The sequence below is a fragment of the Teleopsis dalmanni genome, chromosome X (assembly GCF_002237135.1).
Source record: "Teleopsis dalmanni isolate 2A chromosome X, ASM223713v2, whole genome shotgun sequence".
Classification (NCBI taxonomy): Eukaryota; Metazoa; Arthropoda; class Insecta; order Diptera; family Diopsidae; genus Teleopsis; species Teleopsis dalmanni.
In genome coordinates this window covers 65,991,350-66,016,832 of record NC_051848.1, presented here as the reverse complement: position 1 = coordinate 66,016,832, position 25,483 = coordinate 65,991,350, and the positions used below count along the sequence as shown (strand labels likewise).

At 31.6% G+C, this 25,483-nt stretch overlaps 1 protein-coding gene across 1 annotated transcript in view; it reads right to left on the bottom strand.

Moving 5' to 3' along the window:
* Positions 1–5,699: 5,699 nt before the first annotated feature.
* LOC119688073 (protein Wnt-4) overlaps positions 5,700–25,483 on the bottom strand; it is an 87,951-nt gene continuing 68,167 nt past the window's right edge. The window contains exons 2-4 of the mRNA XM_038102707.1: positions 6,462–6,960; positions 6,155–6,385; positions 5,700–6,090 (exon numbers count right to left, since the gene is read on the bottom strand). Coding sequence (XP_037958635.1) covers positions 5,851–6,090; positions 6,155–6,385; positions 6,462–6,960 — 970 coding nt within the window. The 3' untranslated portion in view covers positions 5,700–5,850. The remainder of the gene's footprint in view (positions 6,091–6,154; positions 6,386–6,461; positions 6,961–25,483) is intronic.

Genomic DNA, 25,483 nt, shown 5'->3' with positions numbered 1-25,483 from the left:
GCAATAAAAAAAAGCATCAACGCACAGCCCACCAGTAAAAAAATAGCTTGGGCAATGGGCCTGAATAGATATAGAAAAATGCAAAGTATTTACGGACCATCTGTTGACAGTTTTTATTCCAAACATTAATGAAGCCTCAAATAGTATAACTGAAGAGATTGTAACGACACACTTTTTGTCGTTGATGATGCTGAATTATACTTAGCCGTTGTCCAAACAAAGCAGCAGACGCAGATGGCCTGCCTGCTGAATTGTTCAAGGCCGGAGGCGATATGCTGATAGGGTGCATGCATCAGCTTATCTGCAGAATATGGTTAGATGAAAGTATGCCCAGCGATTGGAATCTCAGTATTCTTTGTCCTGTCTTGCAAAAAGGTGACCTGACGATTTGCACCAACTATCGTGGGATCAGCCTAATACCTGTCGCGTACAAGGTCTTTTCAACTGCACTGTGTGAAAGGTTGAAGCCACATGCCAACTCACTGATTGGGCCTTATCAGTGCGGCTTTCGACCTGGTCGCTCCACCATTGATCAGATATTCACACTGCGACAAATCCTGGAAAAAGCCCACGAACATAACATCGACACACACCACCTTTGTGTCGATTATAAAGCAGCTTCCGATAGCCCCATTAGGGATCGCGTTAACGCCGCAATGTCTGAGCTTGGTATCCCTGCAAAATTAATTCGACTTTGCAGAATGACGCTGAGCAATACCCGTAGCTCCGTCAAGGTAGGATCGAGTCTCTCTGAATCTTTTGATACCGTGCGAGGCATTTCGTCATGGAAGTGATCATGCGTAGGGCAGGTGTTCATCGTAATGGAACAATATTCTACAAATGTGTCCAGCTCCTTGCTTACGCCAACATCATTGGGCGTAGCAAGCATGATGTTATAGCTGCTTTTGCTGGTATCGAAAACGAATCTGCAAGAATGGGTTTAGCGGTGAATGAGGGAAAAACAAAGTATATGTCGGCTACTGGTAGGAATGTGCGTCGCTCGGACACCGAGCTAGTGGCTGGCGACTATACTTTCAAATCTGAAAAGGATTTTATCTACCTTGGCATCGCCGTAACGAACACAAATGATGTCAGTCTGGAGATCAGACCAAGAATCACCATTGCTAATAGATTCTACTATGGGCTCAGTAGGCAATTGGGATGTAGAGTTCTCTCTCGACAAACGAAACTTACGCTCTAAAGGTCGCTCATCCTCTCTGTACTTTTGTATGGCGCAGAAGCATGGACGTTATCACAGAATGATGAAGCAACACTGGCAGTATTCGAGAGAAAAGTTCTTCGTAAGATCTTTGGTTCTCTACGAGTTGGCGAGGACTACCGCATTAGAATGAACCACGAGCTGTACGAGCTTTATAACGATATTGATATAATTCAGCGCACTAACATCCAGCGGCTTCGCTGGCTTGGTCATGTCGTGAGAATGGATAAAGATGCTCCGGCGAAAAAAGTGTTTGAAGCAGTAGTTGGCGGAAGAGGTAGACCGTGTCTCCGATGGAGTGATCAAGTTGAGGGAGCACTAACTGGACTTGATATACGAGACTGGAGAAGGCGCGCATGCAGCAGAGGCGCCTGGGGAGACATGCTGCGTCCCGAAACTCGGTAACGGGTTGTTATGGCCAAATAAGTAAGTAAGTAAGTAATAATAATTTCAGATGTATTCCGTGTGTTACCCATGAATGTGCGGTGTATTACTTGTGAGTTATTTTAATATATTAAATAAAATTAATCTATTTCATTTTAGATCATATTAAAATTCTTTGTGAGTGAGTGAAATTAAATTATATGTTAAGTGTTAAACATAGTGTATTGTGATGTGTAACTGAAATGTCTTTTGAAGTTACTAGTATAGTGTTGTTGTTGTTGATTGTTTATATTGAATCTATGTAAGTTGGAAATATGTGAATATTTCCTTCCTTACAAGATTAGAGATTAATGAAGTACTCGGCTATGATTTAATTCCTTTAAAAACATTAAAGAAGTAACCGGATCAAGTAATATTATCACTGCGAAACATTTTTAATTCTATCATCACAAAAGACTTTATCCTTCCTCAATTCAAGGTGGCTCAAATTAGCATGATAATTAAACCAAGAAAAACGGCGGAAGATGTTAAGTCATATAGTCCAACCAGTCTTCTACCGATTATATCCAAGTTGTTGGAAAATTTATTCCTTTCTTATTCCTTCCTTTATTACTTATTAATGCCTATTGTCAATACAAGAAGATTAATTCCGGAACATCAGTTTTGTTTTAGAAATAAGTTTAGTACAATAGAGGAAAAACATGGAGTGGTTAATGTTATAGATACAAAAGGAAGTTCAGCACTTCTGAACATATCTCAGGCGTTTGATAAAGTTTGCCATAACGGTCTATATTTAAATTTAAAACGATGCTCCAAATTAATTACTTCATTTTCTTTAAAGCCTACATCGAATGTCAATATTTCTTTGTAAAACAGGGCGAAAAAATGTCAACGTTGCATCCAAATCAGGCTAGAGTGCTTCAACGCAGTGTTTTGGGACCTGCATTATGCTTACTCTTCATAAGTGATTCACCATTGGTGCTGCCATTGGAACTTTTGCCGATGATACTGTGGTAATTGCTACAGATGAAAATCGCCAGTTAGCATCCAAAAAACTACAGCGAGTGGTAAATGACATTTCTGTGGCTTAAAACCTGGAGAATAAAAGCAAATGAGTTCAAGTCTTCAAAAATAGCTTTTACAATGAGAGGATATATACGCCCACCGGTACGCTTTAACAATGTTTCAATCCCCCAATTCACCCAAGCAAAATATTTAGTGATACACTTTGACACAAACCTAACTTGGAAGTATCATATTCTTACAAAAATAAAAGCATTTAACATCAGACTGCGGAAGCTCTATTGAATACTGAATAAAAGTTCAAAGGTCTCAATCGAAAATAAACTTATCTACAAAGCCATACTTCTACCAATCTGGACTTATGGCATTGAACTCTGAAGAACTGCTGTATCTTCGAATAAAGAAATTATCCAAGCTAGAAATCATTCAAAACGTGTGCAATATCATCCTAACCATTTCATTAGTACATTTATAGCAGAAGGAAGAAAGTTCACACGTCTCCGCAAACAAACGCCATCTCCGCAAACTTTAATCTGTGACGGACTTCTACAGATGGATGTGCTACTGAGCACATTCCATTCAAGTCCACAAAAATTTTAAGTATTTGGTCACTTACTTTTATATATTGTTCATTGTTATTCTTAAGTGACAGATCGTAACAAAAGAAATTAAATTAAGAAAACGAAAACAAAAATTGGCAAAACAACTTGACAAAAGTGTTTAGACGGGTATAAACATTCCAAGTTCAATAAAATTTTTATTGAAATTAACTTATACCATAAACAAAAACATTTTTATTTCAAATATAGCTTCGAATGTAATTATATATTTATTTAGTTTTAAAAGTTTTATATAAATAAATCTCTTATAAACTACAGCGATATATAGAAACGATTGTAATTGTTGATTAAAAATTAATAAAAATGATGAGTACTTGACAATATTCGAAACAGCGTTGTATGGTTAGTCAAATTTCAATACATTAACTAAATTTTTGTTGTTGTCTTTTCATTATTATTCGATCCCTTCTAACAGTTCTTCTAAAAAATAAATTTTTTTTGTGTCACTTATACTAATGTTTGCCTAAAACAACCCTGAATTTAATATGAATAAATGTATGTACAACATTCAAAAAATAAAACAAAATACACGTGTTTATAATGCTTACAACAACAACGTACATAACACCAAACACAAAAATAATTAGAGCAAACACAACAAAGTTCATACAAAATTTGTACGAATTCCAAAACTGAACGATACGCCTTCACATTGTGTTCACTCATTCTTTGATGAGTATACTTATCGATTCATACCACTCAAGTATATGATAAGTACTTATTAGAACTTCTGCTTACTTAGTTACTACTTTATTAAGTAGTTTTGTGGCACCGATTCATTAGCACCGGCATTTGTTCACAAGTACAAGAATTTATCTGAATCATTTCTGTGGTGAGTCTGAAGGCGGATAAGTAGCGAATGTGAGACATATTTTTAAGCATTTATACTTGGTTTTTATGAGTGTATTCATAGTATTAAAATTCTCTTTGACTATTTGTAGTTCTCTGAGAAACAATGATCATAAGAGTAGACCGTAAAGTCTATCAGCCCATTTGAGTCTTTTGGAAAATGGCTTTTTAAATAGCACATCAAAATTAATGAAAAAAAAGTGTGGAAGTCACTTTTACGCTGCGCAAGAAATCGAGTCTTTCTTTTATGTTGAACAACATAATCATACCCTAACCAACGAGAGAAAAAAGGTTAAATAATATGTGAATCACTGCAATTGCAATGGCTTACGAATTCGAAACTAATCTTGAAAAACAAAATTCTAATTTACGATTAAGTCATAAAACCCATTTGATCCTATAACATTAAAGTATGGAGTTCGGCATTTTCCTCTAAGCGGTGGTTCACTTATATATTACCAACAATACGAAACGAAATTATGTCTGTATCGCAGTCTAATGTCAAAACATCTGCTTCCTGGTTTCACGGGTTTCAGATTAAAATGAAAAGCGATCATGCCATCGTAATCTGATAGCATATCCACCTTTCTTCCAAATTCCTTTAATTTTCTCTATTCTTTTTTTATTTCTCTTTATTTTTCCGCCTACTTATTATATTACAAAATATGCGATTTTAAATATATAATAATAATCAGAAATTTGTTCCGTTTTCGGTAAGATCATTACTTATTTAGCTATTTTCGAACGTTATGTATTCGAGGTACGGTAAAATATATATCAATGGCAGTTTAAGTGTAGAATATTGTGTCCGCCATTCAATATATGTAAACGGTATTGATGACATAAAAGTTGAAACTTTTGTATTTTGAAAATACACTTAATAAGTAAATAAATATATATAAAACAACTGATGATGAACGGTTTTCCTGTTTTGCCGAGTGCATTAGAGAAAACATGCCATCTTTTCCTTTCAATACTGCACTTACTGTTATATTGTAAGCTAATTGTTAATTATTTTACTTGCTTTTATTGTAAAATAAGTTGCATGCAGTGCGTTTTATTTTTGGCTTAAAAAAAATAGTTATATTTACGTTTCTTGTTTGTAAGACAAGAACAATAGTTATTTATGTGTGTGAAATAAAAGGTATAATGTGCATGTTATTCGTGCGTGGAAAAGTAAAAGACAAATAATAACGTTTATTTTTAAATTTTGTAATATAAGGCCAATTTAATTATTATTATTTTCCGTTTTATTTTTAAAAGCAAATATATATTATATAAAACATGTATTATATGTAGAAGGAATGTTATTATAATAATAATTTTTTGCTAATACATAAACGTTTTCATTTTATTCTTACGTTCATTGTTAACTGAACTAATAATAAAATAAATAAAAGTCACAGTAATCATGTTTGTAGCGTGTTTATTATTTCTTTATATATAATTTTTGGTTTTTTATTTATTTTTGCTTTGTTGCAATATTTTAGTTTTAATTTGAGACATTTTTTTTTAAATTGATTTTAAACTTTTAATTTTAATATTTAAAATTAGTATATTTTGCTACAATATTTTGTCAGTTTTTTTATGAATAATTTTTTCGGAGCTACATAATAGATGAGTGGATAAAGAATTAAAGAATAGAGGTAGAGAATGAAAAACGATAATATGGAATAAAAGTGACAATTTTTCTATACAAAATATGACAAAAAGTAATCATATATAAATAGGAATGAAAATACTTTAGAATGATGTCTATTTACAAAAATATCTGTCTTCGTAGCGTTGACAATAATCGCATATTAGTTGACAGCATCGCCCATTATTGAATCGACAGCGACACTTTTCTACTTGCTTAAAGACACGTGTCGTATAGCCACGACCACAACACAGATTAGCACAATTGTCTGGATGCAGACATTGACGATCTTTAGTAACCGAACAATATGTAGGTGAGGTCTCCAAATAGTATAGTGTCGTATATTGTGATTGTTGCTATAAAAACAAATCAAAAGAGGACTATTGAAAAATAATTAATTGTAGTGATATGTGCTCATACTTTTTTTCGTCGTTGTTTTGGTTTCTTCACGCGACTTGTAGCTGCTTCGCGTCGCATAGTACGAGTATTTGGTGCTTTTCTGATGGCTTCATTGTACTTTTTACGAAGTAATGTAGCAGTAGCATTAAAATCAGAAAGTTTTTTCCAACAGGTTTTCATAGAACAGGAACCCGAAACTCCATGGCATTTACATTTATCTTTCATCAACTTAGACACAGCTTCAATGCCAACCTAATTAAAAATTTAAGGAAAAAAATATTAAAATTTTTCGTCAACATTAAAAATTATGAAATGATACTCATCGTACTTCTGAATCATGCCTCAATATTTCAGTTACTTCATCGCCACCTCCATCACGTAAGTCCAAAAAACTTCTTGCTACTCGCTTTCCATGTTTAAGGTTATCATTACAGCCACCCCATTGAAAATCTTGATCCACACGGTTTTGTTTCCTAGGTCCGCAACTACATTTTGTCATTCGTCCTTCAGCACAAGCCCGAGCTATTGAATGTGTCATTGCCGCTGCTGTTAGAGCATGAACAAAAGCAGTTTCTTTATAAAGCTTTTTAAAAATATTACGCTTTCCGCGAGTTGCAATCGAACAATTCCATCGATCATAACGAAACTGATCTTCGCAGTGTAGATTGGCTAAACGTCGTGCTTCTTTAATGGTATCCGGTAAACCAAATTCTTTACGACATTGATGATTCTGTCGTCGAGTGGCAGGCATGAATCTGCAAGGTCCACCTATTTGACCTTGGGAGGTAAAAACGGCCATTATAGTGTGCTCCGAAATATAATGTTCGCTGTAAAGAAAAAATAAGAACAATAGAATTAAAACCAAATTTGAATAGAATTAAGCAGTAAAGCTTGATTTTATTGTTAAAAATATTTCAATATTACAATATTAAAATTAAAAATTGAACATATATTTATTGTTATAAATTCACTTGAAATAACCATTGGTCGAATATATTTCATCAAGAGGTCAGTAAACTAGTCTTTTTACGCCAATAAGTAATTTCTCAGTTTCTAAGTTCAAGGATACATTCGGTTTCCAAACGCTTGTAAAAAAATTCGAGTGACTTACAGTACCTCGAAGTCTTACTAAACTTTAGAGAATAAGCAGTGGTCGACATAGCCAACAAACAATATTTTTGTGCAGTGATATCGGACAGCTCAAAGAAGCCAACTTAATATGGTTGCACAATATGAGGTTTGGATAAATGCCTCAATTTGTGACAACAAAAATAATTTTTATAGCGCCTTTATATCAAAGAAAATTACAGATGTAGTTCTTTTGTTTTAAAATCTTTAGTATACCTTAACTAGACACATGTCCTTTTATAGCTAAGATGTCAAAGATTATAACCTAAAATTATGGGTGACTATTACAGTCATCTTAATCGGTAAAAGTAAAAGCCATTTCCCTTTATATAACAAACTCTTCAGAGCACTAGTGGTGAATTTGGTGGAAGTTTGAACTTTAGAAGAAGTCACGACTAAGACCATTACATCTTGGAAAGTTTAAATAGTTATAGAATTATAATCAGAGGTGCTGAAAATCAACTGATAATAAGGGGGAGCAGCAACATTATCAAAAAGGCAGAGCACCTTTTATAGCATTTTACGTCAGTAGAATTACATATAGCTATTAAAAAAAGGGTTACAAGCCCACTTCCATCAAAGCAATAGAGAATGAGATAGAGTACAATATGTACTATGGGAACAGTATAGTCTTTATGGAATTATTCAGTAATTGACAATAAGTCCTTCTCTAAATATCAACATATTGCATTTGATATTCCCGGTATATCCGATTAGCAGAAAGAATGGTTTTTTTGCGAATTGGGACAATTAAAATATCTTAGCATCTGCTGGAAACTTCCCTCTGGGTAGATGATATAACTACAATTAATCTCCTTTCAGAATAGCACGGTTGCTGTGACCACTTGAAATAAAATTGAATAAAATTTATCATTGAATGAAAAAAGTTTCATGATGAAACAAAATATTAATAATTTCTTGGTTGAGCTTGTTTGTTTTTACTAACTTGGTAGGCTTCTTCTTCCTTCAGTAAAACAGCGCTGAGATTGCTGGCACGTTACCTCAAAGTGTTCATGGACTGTATTACCATATAACTAGCTAAAGATAGAGAACTGGCTACAGATGCCAATGAGATGAGACCTGTAAATTGTTACACCCGACATGTTAAACTGACATTTCATGTTTTATTGTATGACTTAAGTTCAAATTACTCAAGTTCAGTAAGTGTTGTCTTGTTTCTATTGTAATACCAGAGGAATGTATTACAACCAACATATATACAAATGTTCATTAAATTTGGACATAACTTTAATTAAATGTGTTATTGACTTAGAATGGTATCACTAAATAGGTATGTTCGATCGACTAGATGATTTACTGGTAATTTATTTGTTATCAGAAGTGTTTTTATTAATATAAGGTTCTTCGTTAATCTATATATTTATAAAATATGTATAAATGTTGCGTATATATTTAAATACAACAAATCTTTTAATCAAATCTTATTTAATGTATATTCGACATCTAAACAGAGTGTACTGCAATATTGATTTGCTTCGAATGTCTTTGTTAATAAAGACATCAATCTATGCTTTATTGTGCTATTTCATATATATATATTGCTATTTCATAAATCAAAATTTCTCTTGTGGTATGACTTGGTTTAGATCCCGAAAAGTTTGAATTATTTTAAGTAGTAGTCTCTCATAAAGTTTTAAACATATCAATATCCAGCATACGAGCCTTTATTGGTATCACTAGGAATATGAACATAAACAAACATAAATCAGGTTGCAGGTTAAGGTTGGAGTCTTTCTCCATATATATAACTACTAAGAACAATTGATAGATACTATATATATTATAACACACTTTTATATGTGTTAATAAAAAACAGTTTAGAAACTATAAAGCTCATTAGATTTGATACGAATTTTCTTTATATATTAAGAAGGTATCCTTATTAGTTAGGAGTTGAAGTGCTTTAGTAATTGTCTTAATATATTATGTATAATATATTGTAGGTTCAATGTTATCATCACCAAAGTTGCCTTCATTGGATTATTTACACACTTTTCAACAAATTGATTAACTATATAACATATATTTACAACTCACTTTAAGTCAACCTTTGACTTTAATTTTCTGTATTACAGAAATCGTTAACAAACAAAGATTCTTTAATAGGAAATGCAGAATTATTGCTAAATAACTAGACTATATATACATGTTTTTCACGTCGTGTATGGTATTTAGTTGACAAATGTATATAGATTTATAGTAAAAACATAATTCACACTTCTAAATATAAGGACTGTTAAATAATATATTTAATATTTGAATATTGTTGTGTACTTGTAAACTGTCATTGAATATCATTTGATATAAATTCCAATTTCATTCAGGAAATATCTACATACCAAAATTTTTACTTAGGTATATGTGCACCCAGCAAAAGGTAACTAGAAATAGTTCAACATTGAATATATTACAATGTTGATAGATTGTATTGCATACAATAATATTGTGAATTGTTGAAAAATAACAATGATTGTATACTAAAAATGATTAGCAGTGCAGGATATTATTTCGGGGGACTGGTTTTATGGGACTGAACTACGTCCCTACTGAACTACACAGACATCTTAAAAAAAGTGTATTGTTATCGACTGCTTTTAAGTAGTCCATCATTTTGTAAATAGCCTATTTACTCATTTTTACCTTCCTACAATAATTGAATTATTGAAGGTATTTACGTCCTCAGAACCGTTTTTAAATAAACTCAGTCCATCATGGTTGGGTAAAAGTTGATTAGTGATTATTTATATATGTATTAACAACACAAATATAATCTAATTTTAAACAGACTTCACCTTACCAGTTTATATAATAATCTATATACATAAAAGAAAGTTGTGTTAGTTACACCACTCATAACTCAAGAACGGCTGAACCGATTTTAATTATCTTTGATTTGTTGGAATCGTCTCCGCTCCGAATAGCAGAATACATTATAAAATATTGGAAAAATCCACTAATTTTTGCAAAAATAATAAATTTGTAAATGCTGTTTCAAACTGTTGACAGTTCGACAGTTTGAGTGATATTGATTTCTTTTTAAATTTTTTTTTCAAATATTTGAAATATTTGAAATTTCAAATATGATAAATTCAAATATAATAAATAAATATTGTTGTCAAAATACCATCGAATCCACGTGACCTGTGGAACAAATATAAGGATAATATGTCAGAAGACATTTTACATAGAATTCGTGTCAGTTCAAGAAATCCCGATCTTGAGGAGAATGATGAAATGCATAATCAGGCTTTGCTCTTGATCGAAGACATATGTTACCATACCTGCGGTAGTTTGTTAGTCAGATTAGCAACCGATATGTAATATTGCGAAGCATTCTGCAATGGCTAAAGTTTTAGTAGCATCTAAAATCATCATCTGGGACGAATGCACAATGGCGCACAAACGCGCATTAGAAGCACTTGACAGAATATTGAAAGATCTTCGCAATGACTCGAGATGTTTTGGAGGCGCAATGATTTTACTGTCTGGCGATTTTCGCCAAACACTCCCAGTCATTCCAAAATCGACTGCTGCCGACGAAATAAATGCTTGCCTTAAATCATCAAATCTTTGGCGCTATGTGAAGAAACTTCAGCTGATAACAAACATGAGAGTTGTATTGGTAAACGATACATCTGCTGAAGAGTTCTCCAAGCAATTGCTGTTAATCGGTAATGGCCGTGTAGCTGTTGAAGAATCGAGCGGATTAATTGCATTTCCTTCAAATTTTTGCAATTTCGTCTCATCAAAAGACGAACTCATCAATGAAGTATTTCCGAACATCATTGATAATCATAAAAACAAAAAATGGTTGAGTGAGCGAGCAATTTTGGCAGCTAAGAACAAAGATATGAATGACTTAAGCTTTGTAATTCAAAATCAAATCGTTGGTCCTCTGCATACATTCAAATCTATTGACTGTGTAACAAACGAAGAAGAAGCTACCAACTATCCAACTGAATTTTTGAACTCCTTGGATGTGCCTGGCTTACCACCGCACAATTTACAATTAAAGATTGGTTCGGTAGTCATTATGCTTCGAAATCTAAACCAACAAAAACTATGCAATGGAACGCGTTTAGTGATAACAAAACTGATGGCCAATGTGATTCACGCAATGATACTCAAAGGAAAATTCAAAAGTGATGAAGTTCTCATTCCGAGGATTCCAATGATCTCAATCGATATGCCCTTTGAGTTTAAACGAATTCAATTTCCTATTCGGCTTGCATTCGCTATGACTATAAATGACTATTTTTCACATGGTCAATTGTACGTGGCATGTTCACGTGTAGGCAAACCATCTGCTTTATTTGTTCTTGCGCCTGATAAAAAAACAAAAAATATCGTATATCACAAGGTTCTTTATTGAAGAGAATCAATCGGAGTGCAACCCATAAGTTCTTGCTGACAGACCATTAAAATAATTAATTATGTATCAATATCCTAATAAACTATTGAATACAATAAATTTTTTGTATTCATTTTATTACGTTAATAAATTTCTAAATTTAGTTTACCTATAATTTAATATAACATTTATTGACTGTTACGCGGTACGAAGTTCGCGGGGTCACCTAGTTTCGAATAAATAAATAACTCTACAAGTACTCGTTTTCATAAGTATTGCTTGTATTGAAATGCTCCTAGTGTTAAGAGAAACTGTGATAAACGTCTTAAGTTTTCCATTATGCATGTGTAAGATATGTAGTCACTAGTTTCAAATTAATAATAGTTTAATTTTTTGTTTTAAGATATAACTGGAAAAAGTATCAAATATTATATACAGTAGTAATAACGCTGTTTCTACTCAGATTAATAGCTTTTAGGATTCTCTGCAGAGTCCCGTCCACAAGAAATTTATACTCTGTAGCACAACTTGGGATATATAAACACAATTTTTATTTTATATTTATATTACTCTTTTATTAATTTGTTTTATTTTAACAATTCTTTTAAATATATTTCATTATTTGGTTGGTCGATGTTGGAATTAAATTTAGTCTTTAATAAATATACATACTTTTCGGAGACGTTCATGGTTTCATGTTAAACTACCGGCATTCACCTGGTTTCTATCTATTACAGTCAAAGGTACTACACCGACAGTACCATAGCAATGGGCACAGAAGTTAGTACTAACCTAACTACTAAGTAGAGGATCTCCGGCTAACTGTAGAGTGTATAAAGGCTTCTACTTCTTTCTCGAAGATAAATCGTTTATAGTTTGCATATAGTCGTTATAGATTTGAGTGTGACTCTAACTTACTGTATTCGCGATGTAAAGTGATGCTGAAGATTGCGTCTACGTAGCGTCATGTTAGAAGTGCATTGTTATTAGAAATTGCCTTTTGTACACCAGACTCCGTACACCTGTGATATATTTTATTGTGTTTGCGAGATGAAAGATGAAAGTCAAGAAAATGTTAAGTTTATTATTATTATCCTCTTTAAGGGATATTGTCTGTAATTGCCATGAATTTTTAGAACAAGTTTTTTACTTTTGGTCAAAATTACAATAAATGCAAAAGCTATTTTGTGTAAATTATGCGTTATATTTTTTTATTTAAATTTAATTTTTTTATGCTTCAATTTTGGTGGTAATTCGCAATCGAAATATTTTTACTATTTGTACTATCTCAGTAAGATCTTTGGAGTTTGTATGGTTGCACCCCACACTGTTAAAAACTCCGTAAAAACTCCGGAAATTAGTTATTTGATCAAATGGGACATTAAGTTCAGTAATGTTATGGGACATAATAGTGCAATGTGGGGAAGTGATTGTTGATTCGGATTAAAGTTTATTAACGTTGATACTAATTCGATTCGAAACTCAGACGTTGGCAACCTATGTTGGTGATTGCCAAGAAAATTATATAAAATGCACAATTTCTTATATTTCTTGTACATTCACATGGATCATTCACATTGCATAATAATTCCATATTATTCATGTCTTTTGTTGTTTTCTTTGTTCTTACTAAACTGTTTACTTAAATTTGACTTGATTAAAATAGTAAAAATCATGACATAAAAACAAAAATCAATTTCAATCAAGTATATATTAGTCATTATAATTTATATGTTTTCTTTATTTCTCGGGTAGTTTTGTAATTCCATTTGTGGTGTACTGGCAAAAACTTGGCTAAATGATTTTCAAATTCAGTCGGTTAATTTTGCATAGTCCAAAATAACTAATAGTCAGTGGTGCAATGTTCGGACTACATGGTAAATGTATCAAAACCTCCCAACCAAGTTCTGACAAATTTGTCTGAGTCATCAAAAATATATGTGGCCTGACATTATATATAGGAACAACTCATTTTCTTTTGGTTCATATTTGTCACATTTCTTTGATTACTTCGTTCAAGCAATCGAGATGTAGAAGTAGAGGACAGTATTAATCGTTGCACCACGCTTATAATAGACAATTTCAGTCAAGATGTTCTTGTTTGCTGTCAAAACAGGTTTTCAAGTCGTTTGTGAAAGATTCCTGGGTTTTGATCTTAATCGTTTTATTTGGATATTATTATATATTATCTATTTTTATTGCCCGTAATAATTCGATTCAGAAATGATACGATTTCATTGCGGTTCACAGTGGTTCACAGTGGTTCACTGAAGGTATTTTGGTCAATCAATTTCTTTACGTTAATTTATGTGGTACCTTAACATCAAGTGTCTTTGGGTAGTCTACTCTTTGTGAAGATGATATTTAGTTCCTTCGTTAATTTCATGTCTTCTGATAGCTTGCGTACACAACTTCATTGGCTTTTTTAGTAACTGACCGACCAGAGAAATATGTATCTTTGGACCGGATTCAAGCAGACTGGGTCTAGTGTTCACTCACATCATCCTTACTGTATACTTTAAAATTTAAGTAAGCTCTGTAATATTCCATACTTGAAAAAATTATGAGTTTTGTTTTTTAGCTCTTTTTTTTTTTATCGCATCAGCTGATACGTACAATATGCTTTTTGGTTTTTTTTTTTTAATTTTTTATATAAATTAATTTAGTTTTACTTCTCGGTTTTATGCATTTTTTCAATATCAATATCATATATGTTATTATTTCAATATCATATCCCTGATGTTGTGTTATAATTTTTTTTAATAGTTGTTTTATATTTTTCATAAATACATAGATATATTTATTCAAATCACAGTTTATTTGTCAAATCATATAAAACAACTGTTAATTTCAGGGTAATCTTTCTACTTTGGCAAAATATCTAGAGTGCTATAAATTAATCTCGAGTGTTATACATTTCACACGTTTTTAGATTTATTAATCTAAAATTGTATAAGGCAGTAGATTAATTATTTTAAACCACAGAATTAATTTTTTGTGGAACAAAAAAGTACTGAAGAAGATGTCGATCCGAAAAACTGTGGCCGAATTATAAAGAAGTGCGAAAAGGAAAAAAAAATAAGGTTGCTTTAGTTTTATTTTACTAAATATATCAAGTTGAAAAAAAAAATACTGTGAACAATATCCTTCATTTAATTATAATTTGCAATTAACCTCGCTTAATTTGTTGTAAACAATATTTGCTTGTAAACAAGCATTGTATCAATTTTAGAGAAAAATCGTAGGAGTCATGTCTTTCCCCTCATCTTCCTTAAGTTGTCATATAACTCACAATATACTTCGCTTCCAGATAGTTTAGGTAATTTCAAGCATTCCAGGAGCAAACGCGTGGCATTTCAAATACCACAATATATTTAGTCCGCATATTGTTCGAATTATGGATTAGGATATATGGCATATTTTTGGGTGCAGAAGTGCTACAACACACTTTCCTCCTCACAATGCTCCTACTGCTTTGAAAGTCAGATATCTTACTGTAAACATATATCGAAATTTTTGTTTTTTTAACTATTTATTTTTTGATTTTTAAAATATATCCTATGTTACTTACCACTGATATTTTTTTGCCACTCAACCTGCATAGAATGGTACGGAATTAGATCTGATCATATTAACTTATGTTGACTAGCTATTTTTTAAGCTTCGCTGGCAGCATTTTAAGCTTGTGTGCCATAAATCAGAACGCATAAATTAAATTAACGTCATTACTGTGTTTTACTACTACTACTATAGCTACATTATTAGGATACACATTTCTATACAACAGTAGATATTTCTTATCTTGATGAAATATATACCGAAATTCCGTTGACCGATGCTAAAATGGTGCGTTAATACATGCAGTATATTATCTGTATTTCGTAACAAGTTGGATCAAAGCTTTTTATCGTGAAGTTTATTGACTTATAAGATATTTGTCCTCCACTTTTATTTGTGCAATATATGTTGTCGCAGTCTATCATAGAATTACCATTCTAGAGTAACAGTAACCATTCTACAGTATTATATCCATATAAACATATGGACAATATCCTTGATTGATAGATTGAGTAGTAGGGTAAAAATTTTTCCTAAGTAGAAGTAACCAATTTGGCCTTTTACATTCATTTATCTACCGGCACACGACTCCTGTGATTGATGGGTCTGATCCAGGCGCATTGTTAAAATCTTCGCTTTTAGCAATCCTTCTTCTTATAGAAATCTTTTGGTATTGTCTTTCTTCTATTTCAAACATTTTAATACTGTTAAACATCACAGACATTTTTATGAATATATAAAAACTATTAGCCTAACGTCCATTATGTCGATAGTAAATACTGGAAAGCACTGTGCTGGTGAGAAACTGCTTTACAATTATGCTTTACGAACAAATATAAAAAATCAGAATAATAAAAGAATATTTTGAGACTAATCTCATCAAATCTGGGCTGGATTGTTTAATGTATGATTTTTTAAGAAGTTTTGCATTTTTGGTATCGATTTATAGATAGCAATTGCCTCCAATGTAGTTTACTAACCGGTACATTTCTGATTTGCAGAAATTTCACTTTTACGAAACGATTATTTTTTTTTTAACAGAGAGGTACTGTACTGAGTACTGAATTCAAATAACAAAAAAATTTTATTTTTTAGTGGTGTTGATCTTTGTCATCAGTGGTCTTGGAACTATAATTTATTTGACTATTTTTTACAATTAATGTGTCCGTATGGTGTCAATGGCTGCATAAACATTAGATTCCAATGCTTCAAATGTTGATGGTTTGTCGGCACAAACCAATCACTTAACATAGCTTAATAATTACATAAATAATAATAATAATTAATAATTGCACGCACGAGGAAGCCAGGTAACAGAACCACTTCTGGAAATAAAGTTGTTATGGAACCAAACGTTGTCGATATTTCACTGAATAATATTTGGAAATAAAAATTCAGTCAGCATGGCTTGATAGCGCCATCTTTTCTCTCTTCGAAAGAAATAAGGACCGATGATGCCGCTAGCTTGTAAACCGCATCAAAGAGTGAATTTTAATAGTGACTCGTTAACACCTTGAGGATCATGTTCGCTCTATATACGACAATTTTGGCTATTGATATAGCTATCTAGGACGATTATGTTGACCGTGAAGTGGAAGAAGTGCTCTTTAAACTTCGCGAACGGATTTCTTTTCAAAGAAAATTTTTATGACTTGGGAGCAGTCATTCTTGAATACAATATATTAGAATACATTTTGGGAAATGTTTTTAAACAATTTTTTTGCAATTGTGAATATTTTTAAATGCTTGATTCAAACAAGAAATAATATATATTCTATTTAAATAAAATATTTAAGTAAGCTATATGAGCGAAGGGTGTGTAATCATCAAAAGAAGCTGAGACTTGTGTTACCAATATGGATGATTCGCAATCAAGACTTACTCATTTGGTTTCATATTAATGCCTGCGTTCTAGACCTCTTCTAACCATATATCCCTCTGGAACCACATTTTAGCATTATTTCGGAGGGTGGTGATTTAGTAATCATCTATTTCTGCAGTTCTAGCTCTCTTTGTTGCTCTTTATCTATCTATTGTATCTTTCGCAAATACACATACCAAGTTCCAGTTATTATCATTATTATTTTATCAGGTGTGACCTCTTCTCTGGTTCCTCTTGCCAAGGAGCTAATATGGTTCTCATGTCTCGAACAATCGAAGAACATGTGTTCTACGATTTCTTTTGTATCTGGGTACTTGTCGTCTGCATAAAAAGATATGCTCTGAAACAGCCGTGTCCAGTTAGCATCTGGGTTAGGTAGTAGTTCATCTGTCTATGCTTTCTTTTGGTACAATTACTTATTTTCGGTAGCAGCTTAAGTGTCCATCTTCCTTTCGTAGGTGTGTCCTTACTCTGTTGCCACAAAAATAAATGTGTGTGTGTGTCGTTTTAAAACATTATAAGCATTAAAAGTGGTCCTAAATATCCTAAATAGTGCAAGTTTTAATAACTCAAAACAGCATTGTATGGTCAGCTAAATTTCAATAAATTTCAATTAACTAAAATTTTTGTCTTTGTCTTTTCTTTGCTATTCGAATCCGTTTAACTTTTAGTTTCTTTTCGTCATAAAGACGCGTCCTTCTCGGCAAGAAAAAATTAACATTTTTTGAATAAAGTATTCGTGTTGCTGTAAAGCTAGACTTTCTTTGTATAGTGACAAAGAAGCTTTATTAAAATTTAGAGGGGTTTTTGAATAGCAAAGAAAGAAATGAAGGACAAACACAAAAATTTATTTTAATTTTATTGAAGTTTGGCTGACCATACAACGCTGTTTCGAGTATTGCCAAGTACTCTTCATCAGTGGTCTTTGGAATAATCGAATTTTTATTTAATTAGTTTATAGTCCGTATATAATTTGTGTGGACTGCAAGTGCCAGGCTTAGAACTCGTGCCTGTCAAATTAGAAGCGATAACTAATCGTGTTTAACCACAAGAAGCCAAGGCTGCACAAACTTTGAATGCTCAAGTTCCAGGTTTTATTGTCACTTATTTTTATTTAATTAGTGACAACAACCAAAGCACTTGCCGTGCTTTAAATTAGAACGACCTTATAAACTACAGCTTTATTTTGGAAACACAAGTTCAACGAATTGAAAGTTTAACTTTTTGGGTTTGCTAATTCTTTATTTCTTTTCAAAGCTACTCTTTTTTGTAGAGACATTTTGTAATGCATATTGTTTTACTTACTATATGTAAAGCGACCATTTTGGTGCTTTTTACAAAGAAGCTATGCTATGTTATTCTACAAATCCGCTTTCGCGGTTAGGAAAAGCTGAACAATATTATATTTTAATTATTAAAAAATTAACATTTTATATTATTTCTGTTGAGATCTAGAATTGTCAGGATTAAATTATGAATTAATCCGTAATATGTTTGTTGTGAAAGAGAAAAACAAAATGACGTGAGTTTTAAAAAAGAAAAATAAGATGATATGAGTTTTAAAAGTAAAAATAAAATTAATATAAGAGAAAAATTTCTAGTTGAAAACCTCAAATAAAATATTTTCAATGTTATAATCTACAAAAATGCAAGCTGTTTATAAAAATGTTCTAATATTCGCTTTTATTTAAATCTTCCTCTATAGTAGAAATGCCACTTATTTAATCACGCTTTTCGATACTAAAGTACTTTTACGAGCGTAATAAAGTTTGTGAATAAAACCTTTATTGGTGCTTCGCAATATTTTTTGTGTATGACAAAAGCATTAAACTGTGGGCAAATATGCGATCATTGTTAAAAACTTTTGCATTTTTATTATACAATAAGTAAAACAGTAAAACATCTAAAAAGGAATTTTGGTACATTACCAACTCGAATTTTGTTGCTTCGCATTCCACCCATCCGAAATGTATGGATTTTATTGCAGGGGTCCATTTAATGTTTGCCAGGACATTACCAGCGAAAGAATTGTAAGCCATATTAATTTATGCAACCCTGCATTTTGACGCATAAAAATGCGTTTTTATGACTGTAACAAAATTTCTTTTGTTTGTTGTATTAACAGATACAGATACACGCGTAACTCCGATAAGATAATAAATGAATTCTTGAAAAGAAATTGCAGTGGTGCGTGTGTATTACATTCGCTATAATTCATCAGTAACATCCCTCAATGATGTCATAATTGCAATATGACCATTTTTGCGTTATCTTCTATATATTGAATATATATATGTATATATACATAAATAGGATATATGTATAGTATGTACAATATATAGGCATGGATACATACTCTTACCATTTGTTATCAAGTATGGAGAGCACAATCCTTCACGTACGAAATGTGTAATTAAAACATATTTTATATGGTACATAGCAAATACATAACTATGTATTGCGTTATATATAAAGGAATTGTATTCTTCTTAGTTGAAAAAATTATTTATCTAAGCATATTGCGGATCTAATGAAACGGTGATAAAACGGTTTGAAAAAAGGTTTCTAATCAATCAAGCAATAATAAGAGTTCTAATGATTTCAAAACTTATTTTGAAAAGTATTTTCTATGTAAATTTATTATCAGCAAAACAAAACGTTAGAGTAAGTAGTATTTAATTAAAAAATTATGATTTGTTAAAATCATTAAATTTGATGTCGAAGCCCCACCTCTCCAAGTGCTACAAGTCTATTACAGACTTCACAACCAACTTCACTTTATGCGCATTTCGCGTTGAATGACTTGGGGAGGGGAGTTCCCGAGTCAAGTTTATTAAGTTTATACCCAATTTTTTGATACGCGGAATGGCATCAAAAGCAAGCCGCTGTTCAGCAAAAAGAAATTATAATTATTTACACAACTATAGATTTACATACAATAGACAGAAACAAATTTAAAGCGAACAAATACTAGCAACACTAGTGGCATCAATCTATCTCATATAATACTTTCTTCATATTATAAACTTATCAGTGTTAAAGCGAAAAAAAAATTATTAAATAAATTTTAGTTGGTTTGTTCATTGCAGAAAGTCAATTTTTTTTTTTTACATACTGCCGACACCACCCCCGTTTAGTACAATATTTATCCATGATTTTTGTAGCAGAATTCAGAATATTGGCTTTCTTCTAAATTTGTGTCCTCTTAATATTGAGCTGCGTTTAAGGAAACAATTATGAGAGACTAATCACTGATATAAGTCATATATCATATATATATATAGAAGTCATGGACTTGAAATATGTGGTTAAGAATTAACTGAAAAATAGATTCTTTATAATTTATCAGAGACTGGATAAGTTATAATGACAATATTTGGGTTGATGCGGGAGAGATGATGGTTATAATCCGATAAGTTTTTTACATATACCATTGTTTCTCCATCAAAATATAAATGTCCTACTTTATTCTATATACTGCATATATATTATACGAGTATCATATATGTATATAATTTACAGCACTCGTTATATCTTATGATTTCATATTTTGAAATGATGTTACATATTGTATGTATGCTTCAGCGGTAGGGATTTGCTTACAGGATAACATATTTTTGCAGTAAAATGGAATACAAGCAAGGCAGGAGATCGTTGTTGATAGAATTGGTATGGTTGGTTTTGACAGAAATGTGCCCAATGAAAGTTATATTATAGGTATTGTTTGCAGTTTAAAATTTAGACAACTAAAAGAATCTGATATGTTAGTAAAGACATTTGTAAATACATAATAAGATGTTCTGTCATACTTGATACAGACGCAACCATTTTTAGAATTGTAATAGTTTCTGAATTAATACTTTGGGAAGCAAAACTATATACATACATGTGCAAATTGTTTTTAATTTTGTTACGTCGAAATTATTCCCCTATATTCCTAATATTAGAAGTTCTCCTAATGAAGACAAAATCGAATTTTCTGAAAGATGTAAAGAAAAATACTAAAAATTAACGTTCGAGATAAAAGTTGATATTCTTAAGAAAAAAAAAACCGTGTGGACTTAATCTATAATTTTATCAATATAACGAATGGTTTAAACACTTCAGGACTTTTCGGCACTTGTTTTAAATGGGACTGCGATAAACAGAGTCATGCGATTAATCACAAAATTAATAACATTGTTTTTCCCAGGAACAACGGAACTAATCTATATACCTAGTTATTCTACTGCATACAGTGGAGCAGAGCGGGAAAAATGTGTCGAAATTCAAATATATTGTAGAAGAGTTTAAGTTTCCCTTCTTAATTTGATCTTTCATATTTTCAGAGAGAGGAAGTAACATTCTTCACAGTAACAGTCTATTCTAATGGGTTTACTTACTTTACTTTCCATATACTATATATAGTTTTTTGTAGTAACATTGAAAAAAGGTCCAATTAAAAATTATAATCGTAGTAATGCTTAGTATTTGATTATTAAAACAAAATAACACGATCAAAAGAAGAGTTTCCAAAAAAGACGATTATATTGAATGAATCTTGAATGACTTTTTGGAATTGTATCCCTTAGAACCTTGATTCTGAGGCTCATGTATCTTAATATCAGAAATAAAACAATTTCATAATTTATTTAAAAGATTCTGGATGATGTAATCATAGAGTTTTATTACTAAATCGATGAAATTCCTTTTTTATGAACCAAAAAATAAAATAAACTTAAGACGTTTCTTGATAACATTTCTAGGCTTTTTTAACATTACACGGGTGATGAGTTCGTGCTCATTTAAGTAACCGAAACGTTTCACTGCTTTGTATCAATCCTGACAATTTGCAGATTTCTATGTTGATCTTACTGTCTGTTGTACTACAACGACCTGACTAATCTCTTTCATTAAAGATGGATTCAACAAATTTACTATAGGACAGTGTATAGGAGATGTTAACATGATTTTACTGTTTTTTATATTTGATTTTTAATTATATTGAAAATAAGAAACATTTTTTTTTCCATTTTTTTAGTAAAGTTATTATACAAAGCTTTTGAAGTTAGAAGCTTAATTTTAAGCAAACCATCATACATTTTGATACGACAATATTTTTTAATGACTCTAGAGATTCTTATTAATTTTTTTTTTTTAATTTCATTGAAAATTTTATGGAAAATTACATTACCTTTAACGTAAATGTGTTTAGTATTAAAAGTCGTAGAGGTTGCTTTTTAAGTTCATGTTATCACCTACACTTTGATGTCTGGAAAATTTTTATTTAGTATCGATTATTATATTGAGAGTTATACACACTCTTTATTATGTCTCTTCCAAGATTTGAAGCTGCTACAAATAAAATTGAGGCGTCCATATTTTTCCAAACGGAAAAAAACCAATTTGTTACCGGAACTATGAAATAATATATAGAAGTTAAAGAAATTGCCATAAAAGTTTCCTTACACAATTGACCATACTGTAATAAATATTTTTCGAATGTAAAGGTAAGATTATTAAAGAAACTTGAAGAACATATATATCTATATCATATTCCAAATCAGTGAATTAAAGTATAAATTGTTGCAATAATCAGCCTATTTATCAGATTCAAATATCTCTAACTTTTGATATGTATTGCATCTTATAAAATTTTATCGTAAAAACGATTTTCATCAAATCGATTTTCCTCTCCCCAACATAGGAAATAATGTTGCGGAGAGGGGTGTTGGGATTTTTATGTGAGTTTGCTCAAGATCCTCTGGGAGCGAGTACACAAGGCAATGTATCTGATTGCATTAACTTGGAAAATACCAACGCAAACCTTGTTTTTCCTAATTCTAGTTTTCGTTCACAGTTTCCACGTGGCAATTCTGGATAGTAACCTGGTACTCGCTGAATCATAATAGTGCGTACAGCGAGTTCTATATTTGGGTTGTGCAAATTACCTAACTTTTACGTGCACACGTAAGATTTTATCTTTACATGCAGACATAAGATTCTTTTGGAATTGAAATACGAATATAGTATTTTGAGAGTCCTCCGGGAAAGTAGTACATGTTGGTAGCCATGAATTGAGGGATCGTTGTGGTGAGTGTATCAAAATCAAGGAAGATTTAACTTAAAACACACTTTTTAATCTAAAATTAATTGCTTATTTTTGTGCTGCGAAATTATTGAACAATTCAGTATAGTAGATCTCATATGCACTATCAAGCCAAATCGATGTTTCACGTTTAATGAACTCTAATAAATCGAATCACTAAATTTATATATACGTTTTCGTATCTCTGCTCTTAACATATATTAAATTAATATAGTTAGTTGTGGTGGAGAGAGGACGAATCCTCCTCAAATAGCTAAGGATGAAAGCCGTTTTGAATCCACAAAAACCTCGTAATAGTGGGTAGTAGATTAAATTAATATATTGTTTGAAGAGGCCGAAAGTAAAAATGCTTATAATTTTTGAAATAGACGTTCAATACTAAAATAGTGAAGAATATTTGCTTTCCGGAAAGCGTATAGGTACAAATGAAAACGAGTGATTGTGCTGGCAAAAACTGGGAAATCAATTCTCTACCTGCAAAGTTCATCGCTGCATAGACAGGAATTAGTAATAACAGAAATTCATTTATGAATTTAGGAATTTTGAGTTTAACTTCCGACTGACGACATTTCTGCCCATCATCGCAATTCTGTATATAAACCAACGAAATGCCATGTACGAGCGTTCATGCAGATAGGCAGCTAAAAAGAACAGTACTTGCTATACTCGCATGTATAGTGTAAACTACAAACAACTGTAAAAATATTTGAATATAAATATAAATGTGTAAGAGTAAAATGGAAATTTTAAATACAGAAATAGATTTTTATAAAAGAAAAAATTTTAGCATGAACTTCAAAGAAGTTGTGCCGCCGCAACGCAGCGCTTCTTCTAGTGAAAACGGAATACATTCAATCTATTTTAATTTTCGAATTTTAGTGCCTTCATGGATTACTGCATTTTATATGTTATCCACAAGGGCGGGTAAGCAATGTAAATAGAGGCAGAAAATAAATCAAAAAGCATTTGTGACACTAAAGCTATTAATTGGAGTTGATGATATGTAATCAAAGACGGAATATATGGAGAGGCAAGTTAAGTGCTCAACCTGCATATGTGTTGTTCGATAAGTATTTATATGCAATTGAGCTGAGGTGGTTGAGGTAGTTGAGGTAGTAGAGATAGTTGAGCTGAGTTAAGCACAGTTGCATTGCACTGCACCTCGCCGTGCTGTATTAACATTATGAAATCTGACCGTCTACGGTAGACTCACATATTTTTCAATTCCCTTGAATTAAATTTTATAAAAGCTAAATACCGACAAACAACAAGGTATACAAATGTTATTACCAAAATAAACAAATATCTACAAGTGCAAATAAGTGTAAATGCATCAGTATGTAGGAGCGGCTATGCTAGGGCGCTTGCATACTCGTATCTGTGAAAATGAGTATGGTATATTCTAATCGTGTAGCAAACAGTTAACTCAAGAAATACATGGGAAGCATTTTATTTTTTATGTACTTATATGAAATCAACGTTTCCGAAAATACATTTAATAGCTTCATATTTATGTCCTCCAGCGCAGAGATTTTAATAGTTTGCCTTTGTGCAGGTGGTACGGAAAACAATGAACATAAATTGGCACAGATATTGTCTGGTTATGAAAGTGCTAGTTAGCATCATATAGCTTATCAATACAGAGTTTATAATATCATATATCCAGATTTAGAATTTTAGACTTAAACTACATACATAAATAATAAGCAGTATGCTCCCCATAGTCAAGAGCGGTAATCAGATAATTAAAGTGAAGAAAACATTACAACATTTTTTACTTTTCTCCTCAATTTTATTTTCATACTTCCTATTTATTTTATACGTAGACGTACGATTTTATCAAATATTTTCCTACTTCAGCCATTAATATATAGACTTGTGTATGCATTTTTTTTGAAGATTGCTTGCAAGAATGATGGATATCTCGTATAAACAAACACAAAATACGTATTATTTGATGACTACATTATATACACATACATACGTGATAGTTTTTTCATTATTTGTTAAAATAAAAATCTCTCGGTTATTCAGATATTTTGGTAATTAGAAAAATCTAGATTATCAAGAGCATACCCTATTTGTTATAGTTTTTAATAATGATTAAGAAGTTATTAATTTAATGCATATATTGTATGTACGAAATATCTCCGTACTTTCACCATCGTAGTGTTTTTTTTCCGGTTATGGGAGATGTCCGTTTGCACCAAAATGATATTTTGTATGAAGTCGAAGTTTTAACACCGTATCGTACGATGTTATGGGCTCACTTATTTCTTCATTAGATTCTTCTTCTGAACTTATGTCCATAATATCACTTTG